This window comes from Chlamydotis macqueenii, chromosome 9 (genome assembly GCF_036417535.1).
Source record: "Chlamydotis macqueenii isolate bChlMac1 chromosome 9, bChlMac1.mat, whole genome shotgun sequence".
Classification (NCBI taxonomy): domain Eukaryota; kingdom Metazoa; phylum Chordata; class Aves; order Otidiformes; family Otididae; genus Chlamydotis; species Chlamydotis macqueenii.
In genome coordinates, this window is record NC_141564.1 from 16,449,327 (window position 1) to 16,475,834 (window position 26,508).

Genomic DNA, 26,508 nt, shown 5'->3' on the forward strand with positions numbered 1-26,508 from the left:
AAGCCACCGCAGAGGCCGGAGTTAACATCGCCCCTTTAACGGCCGCGCCGCAGCCTGACATCAGCATGCTGGGGAGTCCAGGGAGGGCTGGGAGCTGCTGCTGCTCCAGGAGAGATGCCAACACATCCCTGTCTCCCTGCCTCTTCCCTGCTCTTGTTTGTCTGTGCCTTTTAACACGCCGCATATGTACCCGTGCCTGCCAGTGGATGTCTGCGGGGTTTACATTAACCAGCTCAAGCTGAAGTTGGTAAACAGCTATTAAAGTTTTGCTCTTCGTGTCTCCAAGGGTGTCATTTCTGGACGAGGGAGTAGCTTGCATCCTTCGGCTTCCTACAGGCTGTTCCCTTGTTTGCAGCCCAAATGGATCTGCTCACTCAGCAATGCAGACAAGAGGGGTCTGTGCCTGGCACAGGGAGAGAAAATGAATCTCCCGTGGCTTAGTGGGGAGCGCTCATGTTTTTACCTGTTTCCTCGACAGGAAGGAGTCAGACTCAAAACCTGTAACTTTACTGTTTAAAGTTCTTGCTCCTGAGCAGAGTCTGCATCTAAAGCTGGGTTTTTTTCCCCCCAGGGACAAAATGCTGAACCCAGCAATTCCTCCGTTCTGCAGGAGGCTGCAAACTAGGTCTTGATTTTACTCAGGCTGCCTCAAGTCGAAAGTTTCTTGGAAACCAGATTCCCGTCCCAAACACTGCGCGGCACTGAGCGGAGAAGCTGAAAGCACCAATCCCTGCTGCAGCACCACTGCTACAGCTATTTATCCCCGCACGGAATTTTTTTTTTCACACGTTCTTGCCTTCTGTTTTTGCTGGAGCCTCCGACCCTATTGAGAGGCAAATTTTAGCCATCTGGCAAAGCAGGCTGCAGGAGGGGGGGCAAAAAAAAAAAAAAAGAGAGAGAGAAAAAACACAATGTGCACGGGCACACACACACAGAGAAAAAAAACTCCGGAGCTTAGAGAAGACAAAAACTTCATCGAACGCGGCAGCTTTTGCAGGGGCAGCTCCGGGGTGGGAGAGGAGGGAGCTGCGGGGAGGAGGGCTGCGAGGCGGGCAGGTCTGCCTGCATGTCTGTGGGGATGTGGGGAAGGGCTGCAGGCAGGGGAAGGCGTGACCTGCATGGAAAATGCCAGACAACTCCAGACGCACACGCACATAGGCGCACACCCGTTCACAAATCTCCGGACGGAGATAAGACAGACAGCGGAGCCTTTGGAAGGAGGCAAAGCCGTCCTCCGCAAACCAACCAGCGATTCTCCATGCCAAAGCCACTTACAAACCCTCCCGGCAGCAAAATGAGGTGAGTACCTCCGCCTCGGGCTGACCCCGGGGTCCCGCACACCGTGGTCTCGGGGCACGGCCGGGCAGGGGGCCCATCCCGCTGGGGAAGGTTTCCCTCTGATGAAAGTGGCTTCAGTTTCCCCATCCGCGAGCGAATGAGGCATTGCTCATGCCTCGGCGTCGTGCTGCAGGCTGGCTTGCGTGCCGGCATCCCAGCAGAGCCAAAGGGAGCCTGGGGTGACCGGCACGCAGCCGGGGCGTGCCGCTCTGCCGTGGTCCATGGGCGAAAGGTGCGAGCAAGGCTGGACGTGCTGCGCGGGCTTCAGGTTGCTGTGCACACCATGATCATTTATCACTTTTACGTGAGGTTAAGACTTTCCTGGCACAGGAAAGAAGTTTGATGTTGTTTTGCCTCCCCTGTTTAAAGGGAAAGCAGAGAGTTGCACCGGCAAACGTCCCCTTGAAGCCGAGGAGGTGATGCCCATTTACACCAGCTGAGCATCCAGCCCCGTGCATGTACTTTGACCAGAGGAGAAACAGATTTTCCCTTTACACATTTTTGTGGTTTCAGACAAGCTGTCAGAAAAAAAAAAGCATGTTCAACCTCACTCTGCTTGAAAGAAAAATCGATCCAAATTTCTCAGCTCCCATTAATTTTGCTTTGTAGTGAAGAGCCGGGAAAAGTGATGGCATTACACAAATGAGACCAAGAAATCTTCTGCCCTGGTTTTGTAAGAACACAGACAGGTTAAAAATAATCCACTTATATAGCTTCAATTTCCTCACCAGCATACCCTGTACGTGTACATGTGAGTATTCCAGCGCCTGTAACACACACCTACAAGCCTTTGCCAGGCCTTAGTACCTATTTTAGAAAGCGGAAATTCTCGTCTCTAATGGCTCTAATTTTCTGCCTGCTTCTTTTCCTTTGTGCGCTCCAGCGGGTGTAAAGAGCCTGAGGTCTGCTCTTCTTTCTGGGTCCCAAAGAATGGCACAGGCTTTTGAGTTTGCCCCTCCAGCACAGGTGGTGTTCTCCCCTTGCACAGAGAAATACTCAGGTTTTGCTCACTTTCATGCCCGAATGGAGCTCAAGGCTGGTGCGAGGTCAGCTGGACTGCCACTGATTTACCTGTCCTCTCTGCCATCTGGAACAAACAAGTTGGTAACAAGTTGGAACAAACTCTTTTGGCTGAGATTTTTTAAAAGCTGAGTTTGGTGACAAAAGATCTCTAAGGATCTCAGCCTCTGTGTGCTTCTCTGTCTGGGGTGAGTGGTACCCTAAGAATTGAAGATAGAAAGAAGAAAGGAAAAGAAAGGGAAGAAAGGAAAAGGAAAAGAAAGGGAAGAAAGGAAAAGGAAAAGAAAAGGAAGAAAGGAAAAGGAAAAGAAAGGAAAAGAGAAGAGAAGAGAAGAGAAGAGAAGAGAAGAGAAGAGAAGAGAAGAGAAGAGAAGAGAAGAGAAGAGAAGAGAAGAGAAGAGAAGAGAAGAGAAGAGAAGAGAAGAGAAGAGAAGAGAAGAGAAGAGAAGAGAAGAGAAGAGAAGAGAAGAGAAGAGAAGAGAAGAGAAGCAGAAAATAGCGGAGAGTAACATGCTGGGTTACACTGCTGGGGCACGGGTCCATCTTTGCCCAGCTGCAAAGACATGTGCTCCTTATTGAGAGTCAATGAGCACAATTTGGTTGGATGAGGCTAAGCAGTAATAATAATAATGATACTTAGCAGTTATTGCCATGATGCTTTCATTAAACTGATTTAGAAAGCGTCATTATTTTATTAAGCATCCTTATGTTTATTCTTCCACTAAATGGAGATTTGCCCATCTGAGCCCCGTCGGTTAAAGGATGTGTTGCCACCAGTTGCTGCTCCCAGAAGAGTGAGAAATACTGAGCTCCTGACAGCGCCTGGAGCTGGCTGGAAGCTGTGGAGGTGCCTTTGCAACCCCCACCTTTCAAAGGGGCTTTCCCCTCCTAGAAGCCATGTGCAGCTCCCACCCTCACCTCCACCTCCCCGCGGCTGGGCAGGGGGGCTGCTCATGGTGACACGATGCTGCATCTCCTCTTGCAAACATTTTGAGTGTGTGGCCTTACACGACCCACGCGGGGAAAAAGACTGAGCCCTCAACAGGTTTTGGCATTGCCAGAATTTCATTTCATCTCCTCATGTGTGTTTTCCAGATACCTCCTGACCTGGTCTTTTTGTGCCTTGCTGCTCTGTGCAGCAAATGCCATTGAGCTGACGGACATGTTTGGGAAGATCCAGTCTCCCAACTTCCCCGATTCCTATCCCAGCGACTCAGAAGTGATGTGGAACATCTCTGTGCCTGACGGATTTAAAATTAAGCTGTACTTCATGCATTTTGACTTGGAGTCATCCTACCTCTGTGAATACGACTACGTGAAGGTGAGATGTGATATCATAGGGCAGATGGTGGGGTGGACAGTAGACTTGTTTGGCCAGCTGAGAGAGGGTAGTGCTAGAAAAGCTGAGAACAAGTTGGTTTTGCCCATTTATTGGGCACAGGAGTTGTCAGTCCACTGGACAACAGGGAGAGCACAGGTAAGCTGACAACATCCATTGGACTAACAGTAAGTGGGACACCAGGTTCAGAGCTTACCCACAGAGGACCAGGTTTCTGAAAGTATTTGGGCACCTAATTCTCACTGGACCCAATGAGATTTACACACCTACAGGCTGATGAAACCCCTGTAGCCAAACCCGCAAACCCCTTGCCAGACCTTGGCCAGCAGCACACCTTGCAGCCAGCCTGGATCGCTGGCTGCGGTTTGCAGGCTCTTGGGACACCCTGTCCAGCCCTTAGGGAAGCCAAAGCGAAAGGTTAGACCTGAGCTTGAGGCTGCAAGTTGGGGTCTGCAAGCAGAGCCTCCCACAAGCCGCAGGGAATGGACCCAAAGGCTCCCTTGGGTTCAATGCAAACCCATTCCACAGCTGAGGTACAAATTTCGCAGCCACTGCTGGCAAAAACCTGCAGCACAAACAAGCTATGGAGGTTCTCAGAGAGCTGTCATGGCCAAAAACACCAAAGATTTCAGTCTGCTTCATTGCTGGGCAGTAACCCACCAGAAACTGCAGTGGGCCACACGCTGCAGTGCCACAGAGCATCCTTGCCTCTTGCACCACAGGTGTCTCTAAGCTGGGCTCTCCTTAGCATCCAGGAGAATCTGGGTTCTCCATATCTTTGAACTTGGCCAGGTTTGGTGCTTTCTAGCAGATCAGCAGTAGCAAACAGGTGCTTTCTAGGATTGCCTGTCTGAACACATCTTATCCCATTGCCTGGCACAAGCCTCACAGGGACAGGTGAAGGATGCACCCAGGTCCGGCACCACAGAACTCAGCCCTGGTGCTGGTTGCCAGCCAATTGAAATCATTATTTTATTCTTACCCTAAGAAAACAAAGCAAACATTTGTGGTTTTTTTTGCTCTAGGATCTGTTGTTCACTGCTTTAATTTCCCCTTTGTGCTGGCATTCATTCTACTACTAACAGCTCTCATTGAGGTTTGATTAGTTCTTTCTGCTTCTCCTGGATCTTCTCCAAGCACAAGGGCCAGGGACATATATAGAGATATATTGCTTTAAAAACCCAATAAGCTCAAGGGGCAGATTTCTTGGAAACTTTCCCCATTCCAACTTTACCCCTTCTCCTGCCCTTCGCCCCCTGCTCATTTTTCCTTTTTCATAAGGCTCCCTGTTATTTGGCCATGGTGCCAACTTGGCACCACAGCTCTCCCTGCTGCTGGATTTCCATAAGAAGGCGGCATTTTTCACAGGGATTTAGATCTCAGCTGTATAAATTTGCTCGGGGCTGTAACTTAGCTTGCAGAGCCTCTGCCACAAAATTACATTTGAAAAGTGCTGAAAATTGACGGATTACGGGAGATCCGTAGGCTACTCTGCTGAGTCGGGATGCAGTCTTGGTGCTGCTAAACCACCAGCTCAGAAAACCTTAAGGAGAGCAGCAAATGCTTGGGTCCGTGTGTCCAGCCTCTGCATCGGCTCAAGACGTACAAAGAGCATCAGCCTGCTCTTAGACAGGGGCCAGCAGTGCATGGGTATGGAATATATAGACCCAACACGTATAGATGCTTCTCGTAACGCTCTGCCAGTCCCAGTGGAGATACACAGAAAGCCACAGGTGGTATCGCTGTGTTCAGTGACACTTGATAGATTCCCCCTCCATGAACTTGTACCACTGCTTTCTGAACTCATGGGTGACTTTGATCTCTGCAGCATCCCATGGCAGAGACTTGCAGAGGTGAAATATATGAGTTAAATATACGATTATACACCTGTGTGTGTGTGTGAAGAAACACCTTCTTGTTTGTTCTGACCGTGGGTCTGACTGGGATCTCCATCAGGGTCTTCACCATCTTGACTGCCATCAGAAGGTCAAAATGGGGGCTGAGCAGCCCTGACGCAAGGTGGGGACCCAGCTCAGGACAGGCAGAAAGCCGTCCTGCCCTGGCCTTTACTTTCCTTACCCCCTTGGCTGCCCATGCGCCCGACTCTCCAGCAGTACAGAAAATCGTCCCGAGTGGCAAGCGCAGGGCAAGCTGAGCTGTAAACACACGCAGATCTCTGCCTTCGGGGTGGTCTTCAGAAGGGAACAGTTTCCAGAGCTCTGAAACAATGGCTAATTAAAACAATAGCTGTTTATTTATATATATATATACATATATGCGTGCGTGCGTGTATATAAAAAGAACATGGCTCCTAAAGCAATGCTCGCAGGCCAGGAGGCTTGTTTGTGCAAACAGGGGTGGCAGAGAGGGGGATGGCCGCCCTCAGCCCCCTGCCAGGCCCAGGGAGATGGGGAAGGAGCAGCCGTCTGCACTGGGCTTTCAGCTCCTGCCCTCTGCCGAGCTCCTCAGGAGGCTCTGCCTGGCTCTTCGCTGTCCCCAGGGAGCTGATTTGGGGGTTCCTCATTTGCTAAGGGTCTCACCGTGGTTTTTCAGCTCTTTTCTGGGGTCACCTGGCACTGAGCACTTTCATACAAGTCTCCAACACTGGCCCAGGGTACCCCGAAAGCCATGGCCATGACTGGGAAATCAGGTTAAGTGACTTGACTAGTGTCACTGAGGAGCGCTGTGGCAGAGGCAGGGAGATAGGAGTTGAAATCCCGACTTCCGACAGGGCTTTCACATGAAAATCCCTGAGCTTATCAGGGAGAATCTGAGCCTGAAGTCCTGTCCATGAGGTCAAGCTGTGGAATGAAATCAGCCCCTGAGGTCTTGGTAGGCAGCTTGGGACCAACTTCTTGATTGAAGTTAAGATGGAGCCTGTGGTGAGAGGATTTCCCTACAGTCAGCCCATGGCAAGTGCTTGCTGTCTCACAGTCCTCGTGGGGTTACATCTCTTCACCCCAAGCCCTACCACTGAGTCCTGATTCAGGATGGCACATATTTGAGACCTGGCAGGTTTCCGCACATGCCACAGGGCTTTCCCTTAACTCCTTCAAGCCCAGGGGCTGTCTGTGATGGGTCTCTCAAACTGTGCATGGGGGCAGGAGGGCAGAGGGGTCCATGACACTTTGTGGGTGCGGTGGGTCCCATCTCCCCTGACACAACCCAGTTCTTCCTTGGATGCACCTCTTCATGTTGTGTTCAGATTTCTGCCTACATGTGGCACTTGGGACACCTTTCTGCAGCTGCTATTCACACTCGTGTCCCCAGGGAGGATCTGTGCCATGGGTGCTCACCCAGGCAGGACTCCTACAAACCCCATGTGTGTGTCCCCAGGAGCTGGCTAGGTATCTCAGGCAAAACCAGTGGCTGTAAATAAATGTGCTCAAGGGTAGCCAGGGGTCCAACTGAGCACAGGAGGCAGCTTTTGCCAATCCCAGTGAGGGGCTGGTGAGGGGACAACAGGGATATGGGCCAAGCTGGGGAGGCAGGGCTGCAGGCAGAACATCAATTAGTGCCACCGCCCCGGGAAGTGGCATTTGAGGAGAGGACAGGGATTATGAAAGATCTGCGATGTGACGGAGCCACATCCTCCCAAGGTTTGCCACAGTATCCAGGGTGCATGGCAGATCGGCTTCACACATGGTGTCCTGGGCACACAGTGTGCCATCCTCTGCAGTGGGTGATTCTGTGGGGCAGGGCTGCGTGCTGCGCCATGCCAAGTGCTCGGTGGCACTGTCCCCAGGGACACTCAGTCCTTGACGCAGCGCTGGCAGGGGCTTTGCAGGGTCAGGGAAAGGGCTCGATGCTGTGTTCAGGGCAGTGCATGCCCAGTGCATGCCCAGGGCTGTGAGGAGGCTGCACGGGACCCATTTACACTTTCCTCTGCTCAGAGGAGGGAGAAGCAGCACAAATCAGGGCCTGGCATGGACTGGGGGGGTCAGGAGAAGAGCATCCTCTTTTGGTACTGTCAGCTGGCCTCAGCCAGGGGGTAATCCATGCCCTGGGGATGTGAGGTCTCAAGAGGAGGACTTCAAATCCTGGGAGGCAGCTGGGACAAGGGGAGGGCTTGGAGCTTTGCTGCTTACCTTTCCCATCCTGGGGGCTCTGCACAGAGGAGTCTTGTGGCACCAGCCACCCCCTGCATCACTGGGGACCACAGTCACCCCCGTGCCAGGGAAGGAGGAGGATCAGCATAGGAGTGAGCCAGCAGCTCCATCAGCATCCCAGCATCCCACCTGGGCTCTCCTCACACCCCGAGCCCTCCCAGGGAACAAGCCTGGCACAGAAATAGGGTCTGTGGGCACAGCAACCCACAGGAGGGGATGGTCTCCAGATGCCGAGCCAAGTCCACAGCAGAGGAAACCAGCCATCCTCCCCTTTCCCCCACGGTGTGGCTGCCATACATGCTCCCTTGGAAATTCAGGTGCACATTTGCACATGAAAGGACCCTTAATGTCTACTGGGGAGAGGACACATGCATTCTGTGGAAAGGTTCTCCAGGAGACCTAGATGGAGACTCCTGCTGGGGCTGTCCCATCCCTGCCCCATTTCCAACAGTCAGCAGCAGCAGCAGCATCAGTCATTTTGCAAAAAATCCCCCACTCATCCGGGTGTTGGCTTCTTGCGTGCACTTCAACTGCACGGCAGCTTGGCCGGGGCAGTTTCATGCCCTTCCCTGTCTCTGAGTATCTCCTCCCCATGTCATGTTCCCAGTGTCTTCAGCCCAGCGCTGCACTTTCTCTGCCTAATGAGCCATTTATATATATTACAAGTGGTATGCTTGGCCTCCATCAGTCCAATTAGTGCATTCCTGGAGGGCTGGAGTAGGGGGGGGTGGCGGCTGCGTTTCCGTATTGCCGGCTGCCTGCTCCTCTCCAGCAGCAGACATCGAACCGCCGGGCCAAATTCTCCGTGGTGTCTGTGGCATTTCGTTAACCCACCCGCTACAGAAGGCATCTCCAGAGCATCGTTGCTCCAGCATCCCCAGTAGCCCATGGGGAGCCAGGGCACCCCTGTTCCTTCCTCGTGCCCCGAAGAGGGAAATCAATAAGAGGCAGAGTGGGATCACACGGCTTGGGTCATCATTTCTCTTAGCCATAGCCCAAGCCAAAATGCAGGGGGACAGAGCCACAGCTGGAGAGGGACCCCATCTGCCTCCATCCAGAGGGGCAGAAATCTTAACGAGGGAGCGAGGAGGCAAGCAGAAACAGGGAAGACGGCAGGAGGCAGTGGCAAGGGTAATTTTAAGGCATGATAGTGTCGCTATATTTTATTTTTCAAAGAAGGATTCTTTCAGCGTATTTTTATAGGGAATTTCTCTGCGGCAATTGATATTTCCCTCAGGGACACATCTTCTCTAGTGAAAACGTCGACATCATGACCCGAGAGGGAGAAACTCCAAACAAACAACCAGGATTTAATTACCAGCCTGCTCGCTGGATGTAAATGATCTACGAAAAAGTATACAGTCCTCAGCAGAAGCAGCAAATATTAACCAGGGATGATGACCTCTCTGTTTAGTTTACTGCTGGAGAGCTTTCTCTGCTCCCTGTGGCTCGGGGCATGGGACCCGTCACAGATAAGGGGCCATGGATACCTTCAGCGAGGAGAGCACGCCTCTCCCGGGCCTCATCCTGCTGCTCCGGGCTGTACCCCAGGATGCTGGGGGCAGTGCTGGGGCTGGTCCCATGGGGGGAGCATCCTTGGGCCAAAACACAGGGCACCAGGGAGGTTTTCCTGCGCTTTGGTGATGCTGTGGGTCCTGCACCGGCCAGGGCTGGAGGAGAGGGATGGGAGCTCACACGGTGGCTTATGTGTCCCCGCAGAGGACACAGCACAGAGGAGCTGGCTGGAATTCGGTCCTTCCCACAGCTTTCCTTAAGAAAAAGCAGTTTCTGCAGAAAAGGTTGCGTGCCGTGCGCTTGTGCAGCCAAGACTGCGTATTGGGGCTGAAATGCCATTTTCCTTCCCTTTAGGTGATGATGGTCCCGTTTTTCAGTCTGAAACACTATTGCATTTCAAAACAATCTTTCTTTCAACTTTAAAAGAGATTCTAAAGCACCACAGTGTATTTCAAAGGGATTGAAACCAGATGGATCCCAAATTACTTTTTTTCCTTTTTTTTTTTTTTTTTTGAGAATGCTGTTTCACAAAAAAAAATTAAAATTCAATTGGGTTTTTGTCCCAATGCAAGGCGCGTGTTTTTTCTCCAAATTCTCAAAATTTGTCATCGGAAAGTCTCTCTCTTTTCTGGCCAGCTCCAGCTTGTATGAGAGGATGGAAAATATCTGGAGGCAATGTCAAGGCACGCTGAGTTGCCATTTCCACATTGGCTTTCCCTGGTGTAAGCGAGTTTCCGCCTGCCTGTTCAGCCCTGGGAAATTTCCCTTTCAGCCCCAGACCCTCCCCAGCCAGTGCATCCTGAGGGTCTCCAGGAGACAGGGATGCAGCCAGAGGAGGGTCTCGCCTCGCCGAGGCCACACAAGCCAGGAATGGCATTGCAACACCTCTGGGGCCCCGTGGGTCCCCAAGCAGGCGACTGTTTTTCCTGAGCATGGGCTGGGGGGCTTCACGCTTCATCACGGCCTCAATAGCGTTGGCTTGGCATGAGCAACAGGAGCTGGCAGTGGTGTTCATCGCATTCCTCAGCCGAGGAGTTATTCATATTCAAATCTCCTGGGGAAAAGCAGGCAGGGTGCTGGGAATGAGCTGGGAGAGGTTGTGGTTGAGAGAGGGGCTGGGGGTGGGATCGGCAGGAGAAGGAGATGGGGTCAATGCTGAAATGGTCCTGGGGAAAACAGCAAGGAAAAAGGAAGGGAGGGTGTTTCCAGGGAAAACTGGAGGGGTTTCTGAAGGTATTACAGTGCTTGAAGGCAGAGGCATGGCTGTGCTTTAAAGGGATGCACATAGAGGCTAGTACGCATGCTGAGATGACACCAGGGCACGTTGGCCCGTTGGTCCCCTCCTTTAGCCCTCTGGGCCTGTGGCTCCGAGTCCAAACAGCGCATGGTACTGCAGGTCTGGAACCAGACAGGGACCCTGAGTGTCAGGGACAGGACCGAGCCAGCCCAGGGGATGGAAACACCATCCAAATAACAGCTGCTGCTTTGAGCTGATGCAAAACCGATGGGCAGGGGCTCCTCTGGGGTCCAGCACCCTCCCAGCAGCACAGCCCTCACACGGATCATGCAGCCCTGATCAGCATTTGGGCTGAGAGAGGAGGCAAGGGGGAACACCTCAGGTATCAACAGCTCAGAGTGGGAATGACACAGCCCAGGGCTGATTTTCACACCCCTTCTTCGGCCACCTGCCCACGTCCTCACCCTACCTCCCAAACAGGCTTTTTCCCTGCATCCTCCCCTTACACCTCCCAGCTCCTCCATACATCCCAGGTGCTACCTGCTCTCTCACATCTGCTTCAGAGGGTGACCACAGGCAGGGACAGGCAGATCTGAGCCCCTGTGTTCATTTTGCAGAAACCATTTAATTGCTTTCCTCCAGTAACGGCATCTCAGAGAGCTGGAGCAGCAGGAGTCAGACCTGCCAGGCTCTGCACATTCTCAGGGTCATGTTTGGCTGCAGAAGATGAGGTGAATGCAACAGGAATGGCTGGAAATTTACTTTTAGGACCAAAGCAGCACAGGGCTGAGCAGGACGGGGCACCCAGGGGTGTGGAGCTGCATCCTTAGGCTGTGGCAATCGCAGGCTGCCAGGCAGGCTCTCCGGGCTTGCTGACACCCACAGACCCACACAGAGAAAATTCAGAGGTGCCCAGCACTGAGGAGCACCCCAGGGACGCCTCAAACTCCTGTGCTATCCAGGCGCTCAGCAGAGCCCAGGGGGCAAGTGCCAAGCCCTGCCGAGAGCTCACCTGTTCTTTCTGCTCACAGATTGAAGCTGAGGACCAGGAGCTGGCAACCTTCTGTGGCAGGGAGACAACAGACACAGAGCAGGCTCCCGGCCAGCAAGTGATCTTGTCCCCAGGGCCCTACATGGGGCTCACGTTCAGGTCCGACTTCTCCAATGAGGAACGCTTCACTGGCTTCGACGCCCATTACACCGCCGTGGGTAAGCAGTGGTTGAGCCTGCAGGACCGGCTTGCCCGTGTAGCATAACAAATTTCCTAGGATCACATCCCAGGCCAGCCTTGGAGAACCTAGCAAGAGAAGTTCTTATTTACAGCTCTTGGCCCATATGGGACTCGCTGGGTACTTGTGTGACCCACCACATGGGACAACTAATTCCTCAGTCATGTGGCAAACATCCTCACAAGGATGGATGCATGAGGAGCTGCAGGGTGACCTCCCTTCCTTGTTATCTCCATCCTAGATGTGGATGAGTGCCTGGAGAAAAGCGATGAGGACCTGGCGTGTGACCACTACTGCCACAACTACATCGGCGGGTACTACTGCTCCTGCAGGTTCGGCTACATCCTCCACTCTGACAACAGGACCTGCAAAGGTACTGCCCAGGCACAGCTCGAACATGGGGACAGTCACACAGAGGGGTCCCTGAGCAGGCAACAGATCTATCAAACATAGGCAAAACTGTCCTCTCTTGCTGCCAGGAGGGACGAGGTGCCTCTTCCCCTACAAACCAGCCTGGGACTGGAGAGTGCCCAAGGCCTGCAGTCCTCTTGCGTGGGAAGGAGATGTGGTTTCTCCCATGGGCTGTGCTCCTCAGCTAAGCTCTATAGACCTCCTCAGGTCGGAGAAATTAAAAGGTTTAGTCTCTGCTCTGGATCCGCATCACGTAGATTAGCTAGGATTAGCTCTCAGTCCAGGACCTCTATGCTGCAGGCATATTTGGAGGTTGTCTGTGTGAGGTTCTCTTTACACGGACCCATATTTGAGGTGTGTGGATCACTCAGCAGACCCTACTCCACTGGGAGGGCTCTTGAGTGTGGTCAGGCTGGGCTGTGGGTGGTGGGATGCTGAGCAAGCCGTGGCTGTGTTTCAGTGGAGTGCAGCGACAACCTCTACACCCAGAGGAGCGGGGTTGTCGCCAGTGCCGACTTCCCCAGCCCCTACCCCAAGAGCTCGGACTGCCTGTACCGCATCGAACTGGAGGAGGGTTTCTTCATCACCCTGAGCTTCGAGGACAGCTTCGACGTGGAAGACCACCCCGAGGTGACCTGTCCTTATGACTACATCAAGGTGAGCTGGCATCTGCACACTCCTTCTGTTCCAGTCTTTTGTCGTTTCCCCAGTGCTCCGATGAGGGGACCAAAATTGTCCCAGTCTAAACGAGGGTGATTAAGCCAGCAGGAGCCCTGTGCTCCATTGACCGCATGTCTCTTACCACGACTGATTTTGACCCTCTCAGCCAATAATGACCCTTTTTCAGTTCACATGCCCCCAGTACATGGTGCTTAAGCCCCACTGACCCCACTGTGGCCCTATCCATCAGCCTGAGGGTGAAGCGATCCTCAGGGATCAAAGATCTCCCTCGAGCTACCCACTCTTCTTTCCCTTGGCAGATCAAAGCTGGCCGTAGGGAGTTTGGCCCTTTCTGTGGAGAGAAGTCCCCGGGACTCATCGAAACCCAAACCAACAGCGTGCAGATCCTCTTCCACAGTGACAACTCGGGAGAGAACAGGGGCTGGAAGCTGTCATACACAGCAATTGGTAACTCCTGCTGCTTTCGTCTGTTTGCTGGGCATGGGCAATGGGAAGGGCTTTATAAACCCCGCAGGTGGAAACCACGAGTTTGGTAGTTCATGATCCTATTTCCAGAAAGGGTCTGTTCCAGAAATCACAAGAAAAGAGAAGTAAAATAACATGAAGCCCTGCCATCAAAGGGTGGGATTTTTTTCCTGTGCCAGATGACCCCTGAAACAAGACCACATTGCAAAGTAGAGCAGTTTGGGGCAGGATAATTGCACAAACTACTGTTATTAGCTCCCAGCCTTGTAATGCCCAAAGCCAGGGGTAGCGCAGGACTGGGGAAAAGACCTAGAACCTCTGCTAGGAGCAGAGCCTGGCTGAGCCTTGTTGGTGTAGTTCAGTAGCAAGAGCAGGGCAGGGATGCTCAGACCCTGCTACAGGGACTGGGTGACAGAGGTGGGACTCTCCACTTTCTCCATTTATTCAGCTGAGTTTTGCTTTGTTTCATTTGCTTTTTACTCAAAGGAAACCCATGCCCACTGGTGCAACCACCAATCAATGGGAAAATCGAGCCTTCCCAAGCCAAGTACACCTTCAAAGACCAGGTTGTCATCAGCTGCAACACCGGATACAAAGTACTGAAGGTATGGGGTGACGGTGTGGAGCTGGGTATCTGGGTAGGAAAGGGGGGATCCTTCCTCCCAGACCCATTGCATCTCTACTTGGGAGAGTGAACGCAACCTGCACATCATCCTTACCCCCTCCTCAGGGGCAAGGACAAAGCCTCCTCCGAGAGCTACAAATTTTCCTTCCGAAAGATGCAGAGGAAGAGAGGAGATGGCACTTTCCCAAGCCAACCTCTCAACATCCCTCTGGAGCGGCCACCTCACAGAATGCCAGGCTCTGCCTGCTCCCCACTTCGGCGGGCGCTGGCTCAGCTTCCCAGGCAGCGCTGCAGAGGCCAGCCTCCACAGACTGGGAGGTCCTCTGGGACTTTGGGACAGCTTTGGCGAGTCAAGGGGGATGGGATTTTGGCAGGCCCTCTCCAGGAAACAGCTGAGAACCACAGGGAGCAGGGGTGACTCACTTGGTGGCTGTCTTCCCTCCAGATCAGTAGCCAGCTTTGACTTCTGATATGGAGCTGAGTATTTCTCTGATCCCCTCCCAGGCTCATCCTTCATTCCAATCTGCCCCCTTACCCATCCTAGCACCTGCAACAGGAATAAACTGCTCCAGTTCTTTTGCATTCAGCATGCCACTGAGTTGCTGGCAAAAAAAAAAAGAAAACTCTTCAAGTTTTTCATTATGATTCTATTGCAATTTCTAGCTAGAAAAGTTCTCTTCCAGGGGAGGCTGGCTGTATCTTGACTAAATCACAAATAAATTAACTTTTTACGGGGACATTAATTTCCTTGCCTTGTATATTGATGGTCGTTTTTTTGCTGTCATCTTCTGCACAGGATAACATGGAAAGTGACTCCTTCCAGATTGAGTGTCTGAAGGACGGGACATGGAGTAACAAGATCCCTATCTGCAAAAGTAAGGACACCCTTCCTCACCCTGCTAATGTCCTTTTCCTGCTGAAATCATTTCATGCTAAAGGGAGCTGCCCTGCCAGAGCAGAGTTCCTTACTCAGAGGCACAAACCCAGCCAGAGAGGCTACGTAACTCTGCAAAGCTCTTTTGGCTCATTCTTGGATAACACAATGGGGCTTGCTCCAAATGCCACAAGCAGGAGGTTGGTGCTTTTATTTAGATTACTCATGTAACTTGATTTGTGAGCCACTTTGCTGTCTCCCTGTCAAAGAAAGACAACCTTGGCTCTTGGAGCTGGCTCTGTTGGATAAATCTGGGATGATTTGGGATAATCTGGTTCCTGGTCCAAATTTCCTTCCTAATGACAAGGCTACTCAGACACGAGAGAGGTACTAACCTAAACTGGGCGCTGCTCAGCTAAGTGAAAGGGGAGAGAAAAGTTGCCCAAATGTTTACAACCTCAAAACAGGAGAAAAGAGGAGAAGGAAGGAGATGCCGTTTGAAAGGACAGGTGACGATTTGCATCATCTCTTCTTTCATCTAACCCTGCTCCTCTCTCAGCTCAGCCTTGGGAGAGGTACCTGATAACACCTCTTCCCTTTCCCCCAAACACCCTCAGCCCTCGGGGAGGCTCTCACTGCTGCTCAGTCCAGGGCTGAGACTGGGTAAATGTTTTTAACCCCAGAAAGTGTTATTTTTTTTGAGAAAATTGAAAAGATTACCTGCATTATTCCAGCCAGGCTGGAACTGATCCCTTCTTGTGTGATATGACTCACTACACTAAATTTCTAAGACTTTTTTTTGGAAAGCTAAGAAGCCCCTAAATGGGCAATTCAGGCCTCCAAACTGCAATGCCTCCCACCTCCCCGGGATGTCTGGGAGAGGCAGAGCGTGAGGAAAAACTGTTTTAGAAAGCAATGCAGAAAATAGAAAACTTCTCAGCCAAGGTGGATAAAGTCCAGCTCCGTGGCCTGGTGAGGCTAAACACGACTCCGTGACAGCTTCTCCCAGCTGCTGTCCCCAGGTCGCCCCAGCCGAGCAGAGCAAGCGGGTCACTGGCACGGCCATGGCTCCGCCAGCATCCCTGGTACTCTGGCACGGCTCACCGGGCACTCATTAATGATTTTTGGTGTTTTGGGGGCTGGGTTTCCTGCATGCCTCTCTCTGCTTGTCTACTAATTGGGCTTTCTCTCTCTGCTCTCCTCCTTCCCCTCTGCTTTCGGTGCAGTTGCAGATAGAGCCGACAACCAGACAGAGGGAAGAGCCGGCTCGGAGCAAGTGGCCGCGTGAGGCTGGTGCCAGCCATGCCGCCTCGATGGGCAGCCTGTCTCGATGCCCCTCTCTGATCTGTCCAGTGCCCAGGGCAGGTCCCTTTGCCCCTGGCCTGGCTGCCAAATCCATCTCCATGGCTTGTCTAACCGGCATGGCACTCTTAACTCTTCTGCGCCTGGTGCTTTCTTAACTCCGTCTCGAGAATGGGGAAGGAAATTTGTCGTCAAGCCCCCTTTCCCACTGCCACGCAGCCTCATGGGAAGGGTGCCCTCCTGGCCCCAGCACCGCTGCCTGGGGACCGTGTGCTGCTGCCAGCTCCCAGCACAGCCTCCGCATCCCTCCCTCTCCGCTTGGATGCCTTGACCTGGCTCGGCTCCCCCTCCAAGGTGGTGGTTGCACAGGGAGTGTGGCACAGCCTCCTGGTTGTTTGTTTGGATTCAGCCTCCTGCTGCCCTTCCTCCCTGGCAGCATCACAAATAAGAAACACTCCTTCCTCTCCTCTCTCCGAGGGTCCTGGTGCCTTTCAGACCTTCTGGGCAAGGAGGCCTGAAGGACAGGTTGACATCACCAGCCCTTTCCTGCAGGCACCGAGCCCCAGCACCGGTGCAAGGGGATGGATGCTCCTCCACCTCTCCTTTGCTCCCCACTGCTGGCCTGGCAGAGGTGAGGACAGGCTGGTCCCGGGCTGGCTGCAGCTGAAGGAGGTCAGAGCCCAGTGTCTGGCCCCATCCATGTCCCCAGGAGCCCCAGGCATACACCCCAGGCTCCCTGAGGCATTGGGAGCTTCACTGAGATGTGGATCAGAGGCTGGGAGAGGAGCAGGAGGGGCATGTTGGAGAGCTCAGTCCAGCTCTGGTCCTACAAAGACAGAGATGCTAAATGGCCCTTTTCCCAAGGGAAGTCTGGGAAGGCTCACAGCACCAACTCCCTCCCCTCACCCTTTCAGCAGGACCCAGCACACTGGTGGGGCAACACTGAACATTCATTCCCTCTTTCCTACAAACCCCAGCATCCCCCAGCACTTTATAAAGGTCCCATGGTTGCTGGCACCGTGGCACAGAAGCACTGTGTGCCCAAACACCATGGGAAGAGAGCAGGAAGGCTCAGGCTGGCTGGGAACCCCCGGGGCTGGTGAGAGGGGTCTGTGTCCCCTTCTCTGTCCTTCTGCAAGGCACAGGTATCCAGAGCCTCCACCCAACCAGCTGCACCCACGCACACATCCCATCTCCTGCTGTCCCTACAGGGAGTGGAGGGAACCCTGGTGAATGGTGAGGGACGCTGCAGCCTTTTGCCACAAACCAGGCTTTTTTTCACCCAAGCAGTTAGGCAACACTGAGCATCGGTACATGTCGCTGGTGCCAGCTACTGCTTCTAGTGGATTTTCTCTTCATTACCCTGGATCACTCTATGAGGAGTTAGGGCTCCTGTCCTGGCCCCCTTCCCATCCTGGAGCCCATGGAGACCCACAGAGCGCACATCATCCCTGACCCACAGGACCTGCTTTCTGCAAAGTCACCCATTCCCTACTCAACCCCTCATCTTAAATACGGCAGAACCCAGCTCCACAGCGCTGCATTTCCCAGCAGGATCACACACCAGTTCCTGCCCTCCCCTGGGGCAGGTCCCCCAGGACGGGGCAGAAGGAGGCTACGCAGCATCACCCAAGCGTGCTGTGAACTGCCCACTGTGGTGGGAAGCTGCAGCTCCCACGAGGTGACTCCTGACTTCGGCGGATGAACCACCTCGCAGCCTGGAGCCCTTCCTGGGGTGGGTGGCACAAGCCCAATCCAGGGGACAAGCTGGGAGGAGGGGCTGGGCAGGGCACTGTGAGGGATCCAGAGGAGAAAGGGGACCATGGACAGGCCGTGGGGAAGGGCAATGGTACCTTGGAAATCCCTCTGCCTCCATCAGACCCCGAGCCCCACACCAGAGATGGCTGAAGCAGAGCCAAAATTGCCCTCGTCCAGGGGGATGGAGCAGGTGGGATGTCACCCACATCTGCCGGCCTTCCCCTGCCTGCAGAGCAGCCAAGCCACACTCTCAATGTCCTTCATCTTCTGCTGTCGCAGGACAGCTGGGACCTCAGGTTGCTCAACCTGATCTGCAAATGCTTATCGGTGCTGTTTGGTGAGCAAGGCCCGGAGCAGGAGGGATGGGGCTGAGGCCATGCTCTCAGCAAAGCCTTGTGTGTAGAGGAGCACCTGTGATGCACAGCGTAGGTCAGTGAATCACTGCCCACTCCCAGGGGATGCAAAGCCATGCTCTGGGACCATCTCCCAATGGATCTCACCTGTCAGAGCAGGTTTCTTCCCCTCTCAATGGTACAGCAGAGAGATCTCACACTACATGAAGTGCATGGGAGGGGGTCCCGGGACTGGGGTCTCCATCAGCATGAGTGGTGTTGGCTGTACAGTCTGTGGGTGAGCCGTGCTGCTGGTGTTCAGTGGTGCCACCCGCATGCCCTGTCTTTGCAGGGTGGCGGTGGTGGCGTTTCATGGGGCCAGGCTGCCCTGCCTGGGGACAGCCTCCTGCTGCCGTCTGAGGCCATGTCAGGCTATGCCTCCTGCAGTGCCCTGGGGGAAGGGGATACAGGACTGTATGGGCCCTTGCCTTGCCCCACAGAACCACCATCACATGCCAGAGCCCGGCATTACCTGCCCACTGGCTGCCTGGCTGGACACCCCAAGAAACTGCACAAGGCTCAATTCTCCTTCTGTGTTGGCTTTCAGTTGCTGACTGCAAAGCGCCGCTGGAGCTGGAGCATGGCTTTTTCACCTTCTCCTCCAGGAACAACCTGACCACCTACCGAGCAGCCATCCAATACCACTGCCAGCACCCCTACTACCACATGGCCCCCAACAGCACTGGTGAGCAGTGGGGCCGGGCCGCGTCCCCACGGCATGGTGTGGGCGGGTAGGTGGCCATGCATGCGTGCGTGTGTTTGCAAGTGGGGGGAGCTTGGGATGGCTGCTCCGGGATGCTCTGCAAGCAGCAGGGTATGGATGTAGCCTACACACCTCGTACCCTGGGTCTGCACTGCTTGGATTGTCAGACTGGCTGCATCCTGCTTCGCAACCAGGTAGGATGGAGTTAGCACTGTCCGGTGCTTTGCTTGCTTGTTCACAGCCTCAGCAGAGCAGTGTGGTTGTTCTTCTGCCCTCTGCCTTCTCACCCTGCCATCTGCTCCCTGAAGCACATGAAATTTTCTGTGTCTGTGTGAAAGGAGACAACGCTGGAGAGAGTAGCAGGTCCAGCAGCCTCAGAAAGGGCTCCACAGGGCTCCCCATCCCAGCATCCAAATGTCCATCATAGCCAAAGCCGAGCAGATAGCAGCGAGATCATGGCAGACTCAGTTTCCCCCTTATCCTCCTGGTCCACAACCACAGAGACACTACAAGGTGCTTTGCCGAGCACCTCAGATCTCTGCACCCTCTGGACCCAGCTCTGGGCAGCAGAAGGGGTGCACGCACCCCAGCCCTTCTTCCTCCTCCTTTTCACTCAGCAAGTAAAGCCAAAGGATTTCCTCACATTCCTGTCTCCCTGCTCATATCCCCCTGCACACACACTGGCCCCGTGCATCCGGTCTCAGCATCCCGCATGCATTAGAGGAACAGGCACTGGCAGCACTGACGGGGCGGCAGCTGCCAGCCGAGGCTGGGGACACAGCACAGCCCTCCAGACAACTCAGGGCGATGGAACTGAGGATGGTGGCATGTCCCCTGCATGGGAGCGGGGCTGCAAGGGTCCCCCAGGGAACGGAGCACAGAGAACGTAAAAGGGAGGTCACCTCCTGCTCTGCAAAAGGGTTCAAAGGGCTCTGACAGCTGGGCAACATCTCCTCGCTGCAAAAGACACCCCATCACGCCAGAGCCACAGCCCAGCTAATGCTTTGCTCTCTTCCAGCCATCTACATGTGTGACGCATCAGGGGTGTGGAGGAGCGAGGAGCTGGGGACCAAGCTGCCGTCCTGCCAACCAGGTACGAGTGCTGGGACAGCCGGTTCCAATGGCAAGGTGTGCAGAGCAGGGTCATGCGGGGAGGAGGATGCCTCCATGCCTGACCTGACCTGCTGCTTCCCTAGGCAGGGACCCTGCTCCCTGGTGATCATGCCATGTGCCTTGGCTGTACATACCCAACTGCTGCAATGTATGGCTGGAGGGTGAAGGGGACAGAGGCCTCCTGCTATCCCAGCTGGCCCAGAAGGTCAGGGTGCAGTGGTGGCACTGGGCAGCAGTGATGAAGGCACATTTCTCTGGCAGTATAAGGCAGCAGTGGCATCACAGCCATCCCAGCTCTCAGGGCTCCCGAGCTCCCCGCTCCAGCAGACAAGGAAACCGGCAGCCCCCGGGCAGAGCCCACTGGCCAAGTTCAGCCCCCAGCATCAGCAGAGATGGCTCCAGCCAAGGGCAGAGCACTACCTGCCCAGCACCGCGGGCTGTCAGCTCCCATTAGCACTGCGTCCACATGCAGGAGCAATTAGCACCTCTCCAAGCCTTGCAGAAAAGCCCAGCCACTTCACAGGGAAGGAAAAGTCCCAAGCCTTTGAGCAGTGGCAGAAACGTTTGCAGCCAGCGAGTTTCCAGGCCAGGCGCCCGCTCAGGATTAAACAAAAGTCCCTGGGACGTTGGCTGGCCACAGCCAAGCGTGGGGCCAGCTCTGGCTGCCAGGCAGGGGGGGCTGGAGGCAGTCCCGGGTGCGGGTTGTGGTCGGATGTCAGGGATGGCTCTCCAGAGAGGTGCAGGGATCCGGCTGCCGTGCAGCAGCTGCAGCTGCAACCACCCCGGGGTGCGGGAGCTGGCTCAGCCCCATGGAGACTATCTGCTCACCAGCCACACTGAGCAACTGCAAGGCCAGAGGAGGGACCCCCTGAGTTTCCCTGCATCCCACGGAGCTCCCAGACCAGGGCTGTGGCTGCTGTTGCTGCAGCGACTGATCCTTGCATCTCTCCTTGATGTTTCAGCCTGAACTAATTTGAGCTGGGAGCATACAGGGACATCTTTTGGGGCCATAGCTGCTTTCATGGGCCATTTCCAGGCCCCCTGATTGGTGACAGAATTCAGAGAGACTTCAGGAAAATGGAAAATCCCAGAGAGAGGGTGACACTCTCCTGAGATTGGGATCTGCAGGCAGCAGCTGGCCAGCTGCTCTTCAGATATTCCCTCATGTCTCACGCCACCTCCCCATCAACAGAAACTCCTCTTCCAGGCCACTCCACGCTTGCCTCTTCCATTAGTGGGAGCATTTGCAGCCCGGTCAGCATTTTTGATATGTAATTTAATAGAATAAATATTTGGCTGGATGCGCTTCCTCTAAAACCATCTCCCTGGAACGCCGTCAGCTTTGGTGCAGTAGACCAGCTGGGCTGGGCTGGGACACAGGAATTATTTGCCTGAGCACATTTTCTGTTCCTTGCACACTGGGAAAGGCAGAGGAGCAAAGCACATGCAGGGATACTCACCATGCTCCCTCCCTGACAGAGCTGCAGTTTTCCGAGCAGCAGACCCCAGCTGCAACAGGTCTGCATTAGCAGCTCCTGGTGCTCCTGCCCTGCTTGCAAGGCTGACTCTCAGCCCCAATCCCCTCACCCCGGGGGGCAGATCCTCTTTCTGTGAGGCTTTGCATCCTCTCCTCACAGCACAGAGGGCATCGGGGCAGAGTCCTGGCACTTTCCATGGAGGATGTGGGTTCCCCTTGCAGACTGAAAGGGATGAGACCAGCACCTGAGCTGCTGCGATTCGGGACTCTTCTAGCTGTAGAAGGGCAAACCCAAATCAGCTCCCACAACCTCCAGCCTCACCACCACCAACCATGTCCCAGGGCTTAAGTTCTCCAAGAGCAGGATTGTCCCTGCCTGCACTGTACAACCCTCTCAGAGCCACCTTCAGCATGCTGAGTCTCTCCTCTTCCTCATGCCATGTCACAGTGCCTGCATAAAGCTCCTGGAGGCTCCATGGAGGCAAAGCAGGCAGCACGTCAGGGCTCTTCAGACATTAATTCTGAGTCTGTTGAGGATCTGAGCAGAGGGATGCTGGTTTGGCTGCTAGAATTGCGGTGAGGACTTGAGATGCAGGAGTAAAGCCCTTGGTGCTAGGCAACATCCCACAGCCAAGCCTTCTCCAGCCACAACTCCTCCAGGAGGGCAAATGCCATGGCCATGAGACCACAGACCTCATGACAGGTTTCAGAGCAAGGGGTGAGGCTGGGCTGATGTCAGCCTTCACTCCTCCCACCAGCGCTCCCCTTGGTTTCTTGGCATACTGAGCAGGAGCAAGGCAAGCAGCTGGATGGTCCAAGAAGGGCTGAGACAGCTCATGGGGCACAGTGAGGCTGCAGAATTACTCATATGGCCTTTCTGCTTCTCAAGTGGTGTGGATCCAGCCAAATCACTCCAGAAACCGAACTGCAAATCGAGGAATTGCAAAGTGCAGGCTGGCCTTCAAGCTATCTCCTTGTCCCACCTACCAGCTCAACTGTACAACAATCACTGTTTTACTGCAATCAGGTTTGGTGGAAATCATAGCATCTGCCACCTTTGAGAGGGAAGGATCACTCCACTTGCCCTTCCCTAAGGAATCTGGTAGCACCATGGTTCCCATCTGGAGCACAGATCACATAGATGTAAACCAAGACTAAGGTCTAATACTACTTAGAGTGCTTGAAGTCCCACCCTGGCTCACGTGTTTTGCTGAATCCATGCCTGACTTCAGTGTCAGATCATTCCTTTCCTAGACATAACTCCGAAGACCTGTTAGCATAGGGATGGGGTGTAATGCCCAGCCTGCTCTAAGCTCTGAAGCACACTCTGCCAGGAGAAGGTAAATATGGCAAGGAGGACGGGCTTTTTCCACTGAGAAAAGGAGAAGAGTTGCCATCTACAGAAATAAAAGATACAAGTGAGTGCTTGGTTTGAAGTTAAGCAGTCATGTGGCATAATCTACACGGATGTCCCTTTTCATTTTTTCCCTAGATAAGCGCTGGGAGTAACTGTCCTGTCCTTTTTGTCCCCAGTGTGCGGCCGGCCGGCTCGTCCTCTGCCTGGAATCATCAAGCGTATCATTGGTGGGCGAAATGCAGAGCCTGGTTTCTTCCCCTGGCAGGCCCTGATTGTGGTGGAGGACATGTCCCGGGTGCCCAACGACAAATGGTTTGGCAGCGGGGCCCTGCTCTCCGACTCCTGGGTGTTGACGGCTGCCCATGTGCTTCGCTCCCAGCGGCGAGATAAGACTGTCATCCCTGTCTCCAAGGAGCACGTCACCGTCTACCTGGCCCTTCATGATGTGAGGAACAAGATAGAGGCCGTAAACCGGACAGTGGAAAGGATCATCCTCCACGAGGAGTTTGACATCCAGAACTACAACCACGACATCGCTCTGGTCAAGCTGAAGGAGAAGGTGACCATGGGGAACTATGTGATGCCTGTCTGCCTGCCCCAGTTTGAGCATGAGCTGGAGGGGCCTCACCCCAACACGCTGGGGCTGGTGGCTGGCTGGGGTATCTCCAACCCCAACATCACTGTGGATGAGATCATCAGCTCGGGCATGAGGACACTGTCTGACATCCTGCAGTACGTCAAACTGCCGGTGGTGCTGCATGCGGAGTGCAAGACCAGCTATGAGTCACGGTCGGGGAATTACAGCGTGACCGAGAACATGTTCTGTGCTGGCTACTATGAGGGTGGCAAGGACACTTGCTTGGGAGACAGCGGAGGAGCCTTCGTCATCCAGGACCCAGGAACGCGGAGGTGGGTGGCCCAAGGGCTGGTCTCATGGGGTGGCCCAGAGGAGTGCGGCAGCAAGCAGGTATACGGTGTGTACACCAAAGTCTCTAACTATGTGGACTGGGTGGAGAAGAAAACAGGCTCCTCAGAGAGGTGGACATTTCTGGACGCGGAGCTGGAGAGATGAGTGACTAAGCAGCCTGCTACCGCAGCTCCCTTTCTTCTCATTGTTGTTTAATGTGCTCCAGACTCTGGTCTTTCGCAAGCAGTAGCCACGATACTCAGCGCATGCCAGGCCTTTGCCAGCCCTCCACATCATTTTTTTCACTTAGTCCCCCATCCCTTCGCTTGCGCTCTTAGGAAATGCTTGCTAGGGATCTGGGGGAAGGGAGCAAAAAGCAGTATCTCAGCTGGCGTCCTCATCTTGTGCTGCACATCTCCAAACCTCACCCATACTCCTGGGGAGCCTCCCTCCAAGCCAGGACAAAGACGCAGCAATGGAGGCAGCATTTCCCTGCCATCAAAGCTTTGGGCCATGCACAGAGAATTCCCCCCATCCCCAGGGCTCTCCGGCCAGATCTTCCCATCAGATGACACAACTGCAAGAGCTACAGAGGCTATGGACAGCACAGGAAACCCAGCTGGGCAGGCCTGGACCTCACAGGTCCCCCACACCAGGGAACAACTTTTCTGTGCAAGGATTAGTGAGGGAGTCCTGGGGGTTTGCTATTATTTTTATTTTCAAACAAATATCCCTGCCTGATGGCACCTCAGGTGATGTCCACCTGGCTCCAGGGATGTGAGGATGGATCCACATTAGCCCTAAACTTCAGATGCCACCAGAAATCTAACGGCTGCCAAGACGGCACCAACCCAAATGGCTACCCTTACCCCACCATGTGGGATGGGTGCCCCACGCAGAGCACAAGGACAGGGAGCGGGGTTTGGACTCAGGTAAAAAAACTTCTCTGACCCTCCATCACCTCAAGCCCTCCCTAGTCCTTGCCCCAGACTAGCTCTTGGAATGGTTTCCAGCCACAGCAGGCCTCCCGAGGAAAGTTCTCCAACACACAATGCAGCATCACACCTGGCGTACCTAAGCAATACTTATTTTCAGCAGAATTGTTTCAGATAAAATGCCTTTCCTTGGGGTTTCTCCTCTTCTTTAGGGGCCTGTGTCATCCTGCATGGCAGTGCAAGATCCTAGTCCTTTCTAACAGCTTTTAAGGCCGTTGATTTGGCTCATTTACAGGTTACTGAGGGTGGTCAGTGTTTGTTCATGGCTCTCCTGGCCTACTGCAGGTGTCCAAGTCATTCTAGACTGACCCCACCTCACCTAACACACCAGAAGTGTTCATATCTCTCCAGCCTCCCTCCATGGCCCATGCAGACAAGTAAGCCCCACCAAGGAACAAGGTCAGGTGAGCTTCAGTGGGGACTTCATCTCCTTCGCTTGCCAGCAAAGCCCTCCTATAAGCAACAAGCAAAAACTGCCTGCCACCCTCACAGCATGCCTGTAGCCTCCTTTGGGCTTGTCCTCATCCTCCTTTGGTTTTGCCGGGCAAGGAAGGAGCAAGTGAATGAGCTACTCTGCTGTTTCACTGTCATCCAAAAAGCCATTTGTAGAGCATGCAGAGGATCAGAAGGCCTAAGGAAGGTCAAACTTGCAGACACGCGAAGAGCTGTACTCTTGGCTGTGTCATGTAACTGCAAGGTATTTATATATATATATATATTTCTTTTTTTTATACTACATTCTGTAAAATATCCAATGTCATGTAAGGATGGTTCAGTGTAATCTTCCTCCTGAGAACAAAATAAAACTTTGATATGTACCAAGTCATGCCCTCAGGCTTTTATCCCAAGCAGGACATGGTCAAGGCTGGTTGCAGGTCTGTCCCAGGGGGATTCTCACACTGTCCCTCACCCCGACGGCTGCTCAGCTGCGACCCACACAGCTTCACGAGCTGAGACGGACCTTGACCAGCTGTGAATACAAATTGCAAAAACCTGCAACAGATGAGATCCTGCTCTTCAATTATTTATAGCCTCAGCACGTCACTGAAGACAGGGGTGGTGGCAGGAGGAGAATGCAGCAACTTGTATGCTGAGAACAGAAATTAAATCTGGGTTCAACTGACATGTGGGAAAAATAACAGGTAAGGGACTTTTGCTTTAAAAGAAGTGAAAAATCAGCCTGTCCTTGCTAGCTGCTGGACTGAGAGAGCACATCTTCACAGCAGAGGCTCTGCAGCAAGCGCAGATGGGAGCTGGGGCAGGGACACAGATCTGCCAGGCGTCCCATCCCCACATCACAGGCTGTTAAAATCCAGCCTTTCAAGAGAGCTTAAATTAATGGGCACTGTTTCCTACCGTGTGCCTGGATCCAGGGCTGAGAGCTGGCTTGTTGATCCCTATTTTCCTACAGCACAGAACTGAAATGACAGTGCTGGGCTCGGAGTTGGCAGCGGGGAGGAGGGTGGTGGGTCTGGCTTGCTTGGTTATGGGTCTACTAATGTGTCCAGAGAGATCAGAGGGATGAAGGGGAGGAGAGAGAAAAAGCAAGATCAAGGCATGGTCCCCTGAGCATTAAACCATCAGCTGTAGGATCTGAGCCTAGATGGCTCAGGGGCAAGTTAGAAAATATTGCTGCCCTATAATAGGTCAGACATAAATAC

The 26,508-nt window shown here is 53.8% G+C and overlaps 1 protein-coding gene across 1 annotated transcript; it reads left to right on the top strand.

The window, feature by feature from the left end:
• The first annotated feature begins 1,078 nt into the window (after positions 1-1,078).
• Positions 1,079-25,665, top strand: MASP1 (MBL associated serine protease 1). The gene is made up of 11 exons (XM_010120403.2): positions 1,079-1,299; positions 3,454-3,679; positions 11,590-11,767; positions 12,029-12,160; positions 12,659-12,855; positions 13,179-13,326; positions 13,831-13,949; positions 14,766-14,844; positions 18,843-18,980; positions 20,017-20,091; positions 23,122-25,665. The coding sequence occupies exons 1-11, from the start codon at positions 1,079-1,081 to the stop codon at positions 24,015-24,017; spliced, it is 2,409 nt and encodes an 802-aa protein (XP_010118705.2). The 3' UTR covers positions 24,018-25,665.
• The last annotated feature ends 843 nt before the right edge of the window (positions 25,666-26,508 follow it).

Coding starts and splice junctions, on each gene's coding strand:
- MASP1 (XM_010120403.2), top strand. CDS start 1,079: ATGTGGGGAAGGGCTGCAGGCAGGGGAAGGCGTGACCTGCATGGAAAA. Junction 3,680..11,589: donor GTGAATACGACTACGTGAAG/GTGAGATGTGAT, acceptor TTCTGCTCACAG/ATTGAAGCTGAGGACCAGGA. Junction 12,161..12,658: donor TGACAACAGGACCTGCAAAG/GTACTGCCCAGG, acceptor GCTGTGTTTCAG/TGGAGTGCAGCGACAACCTC.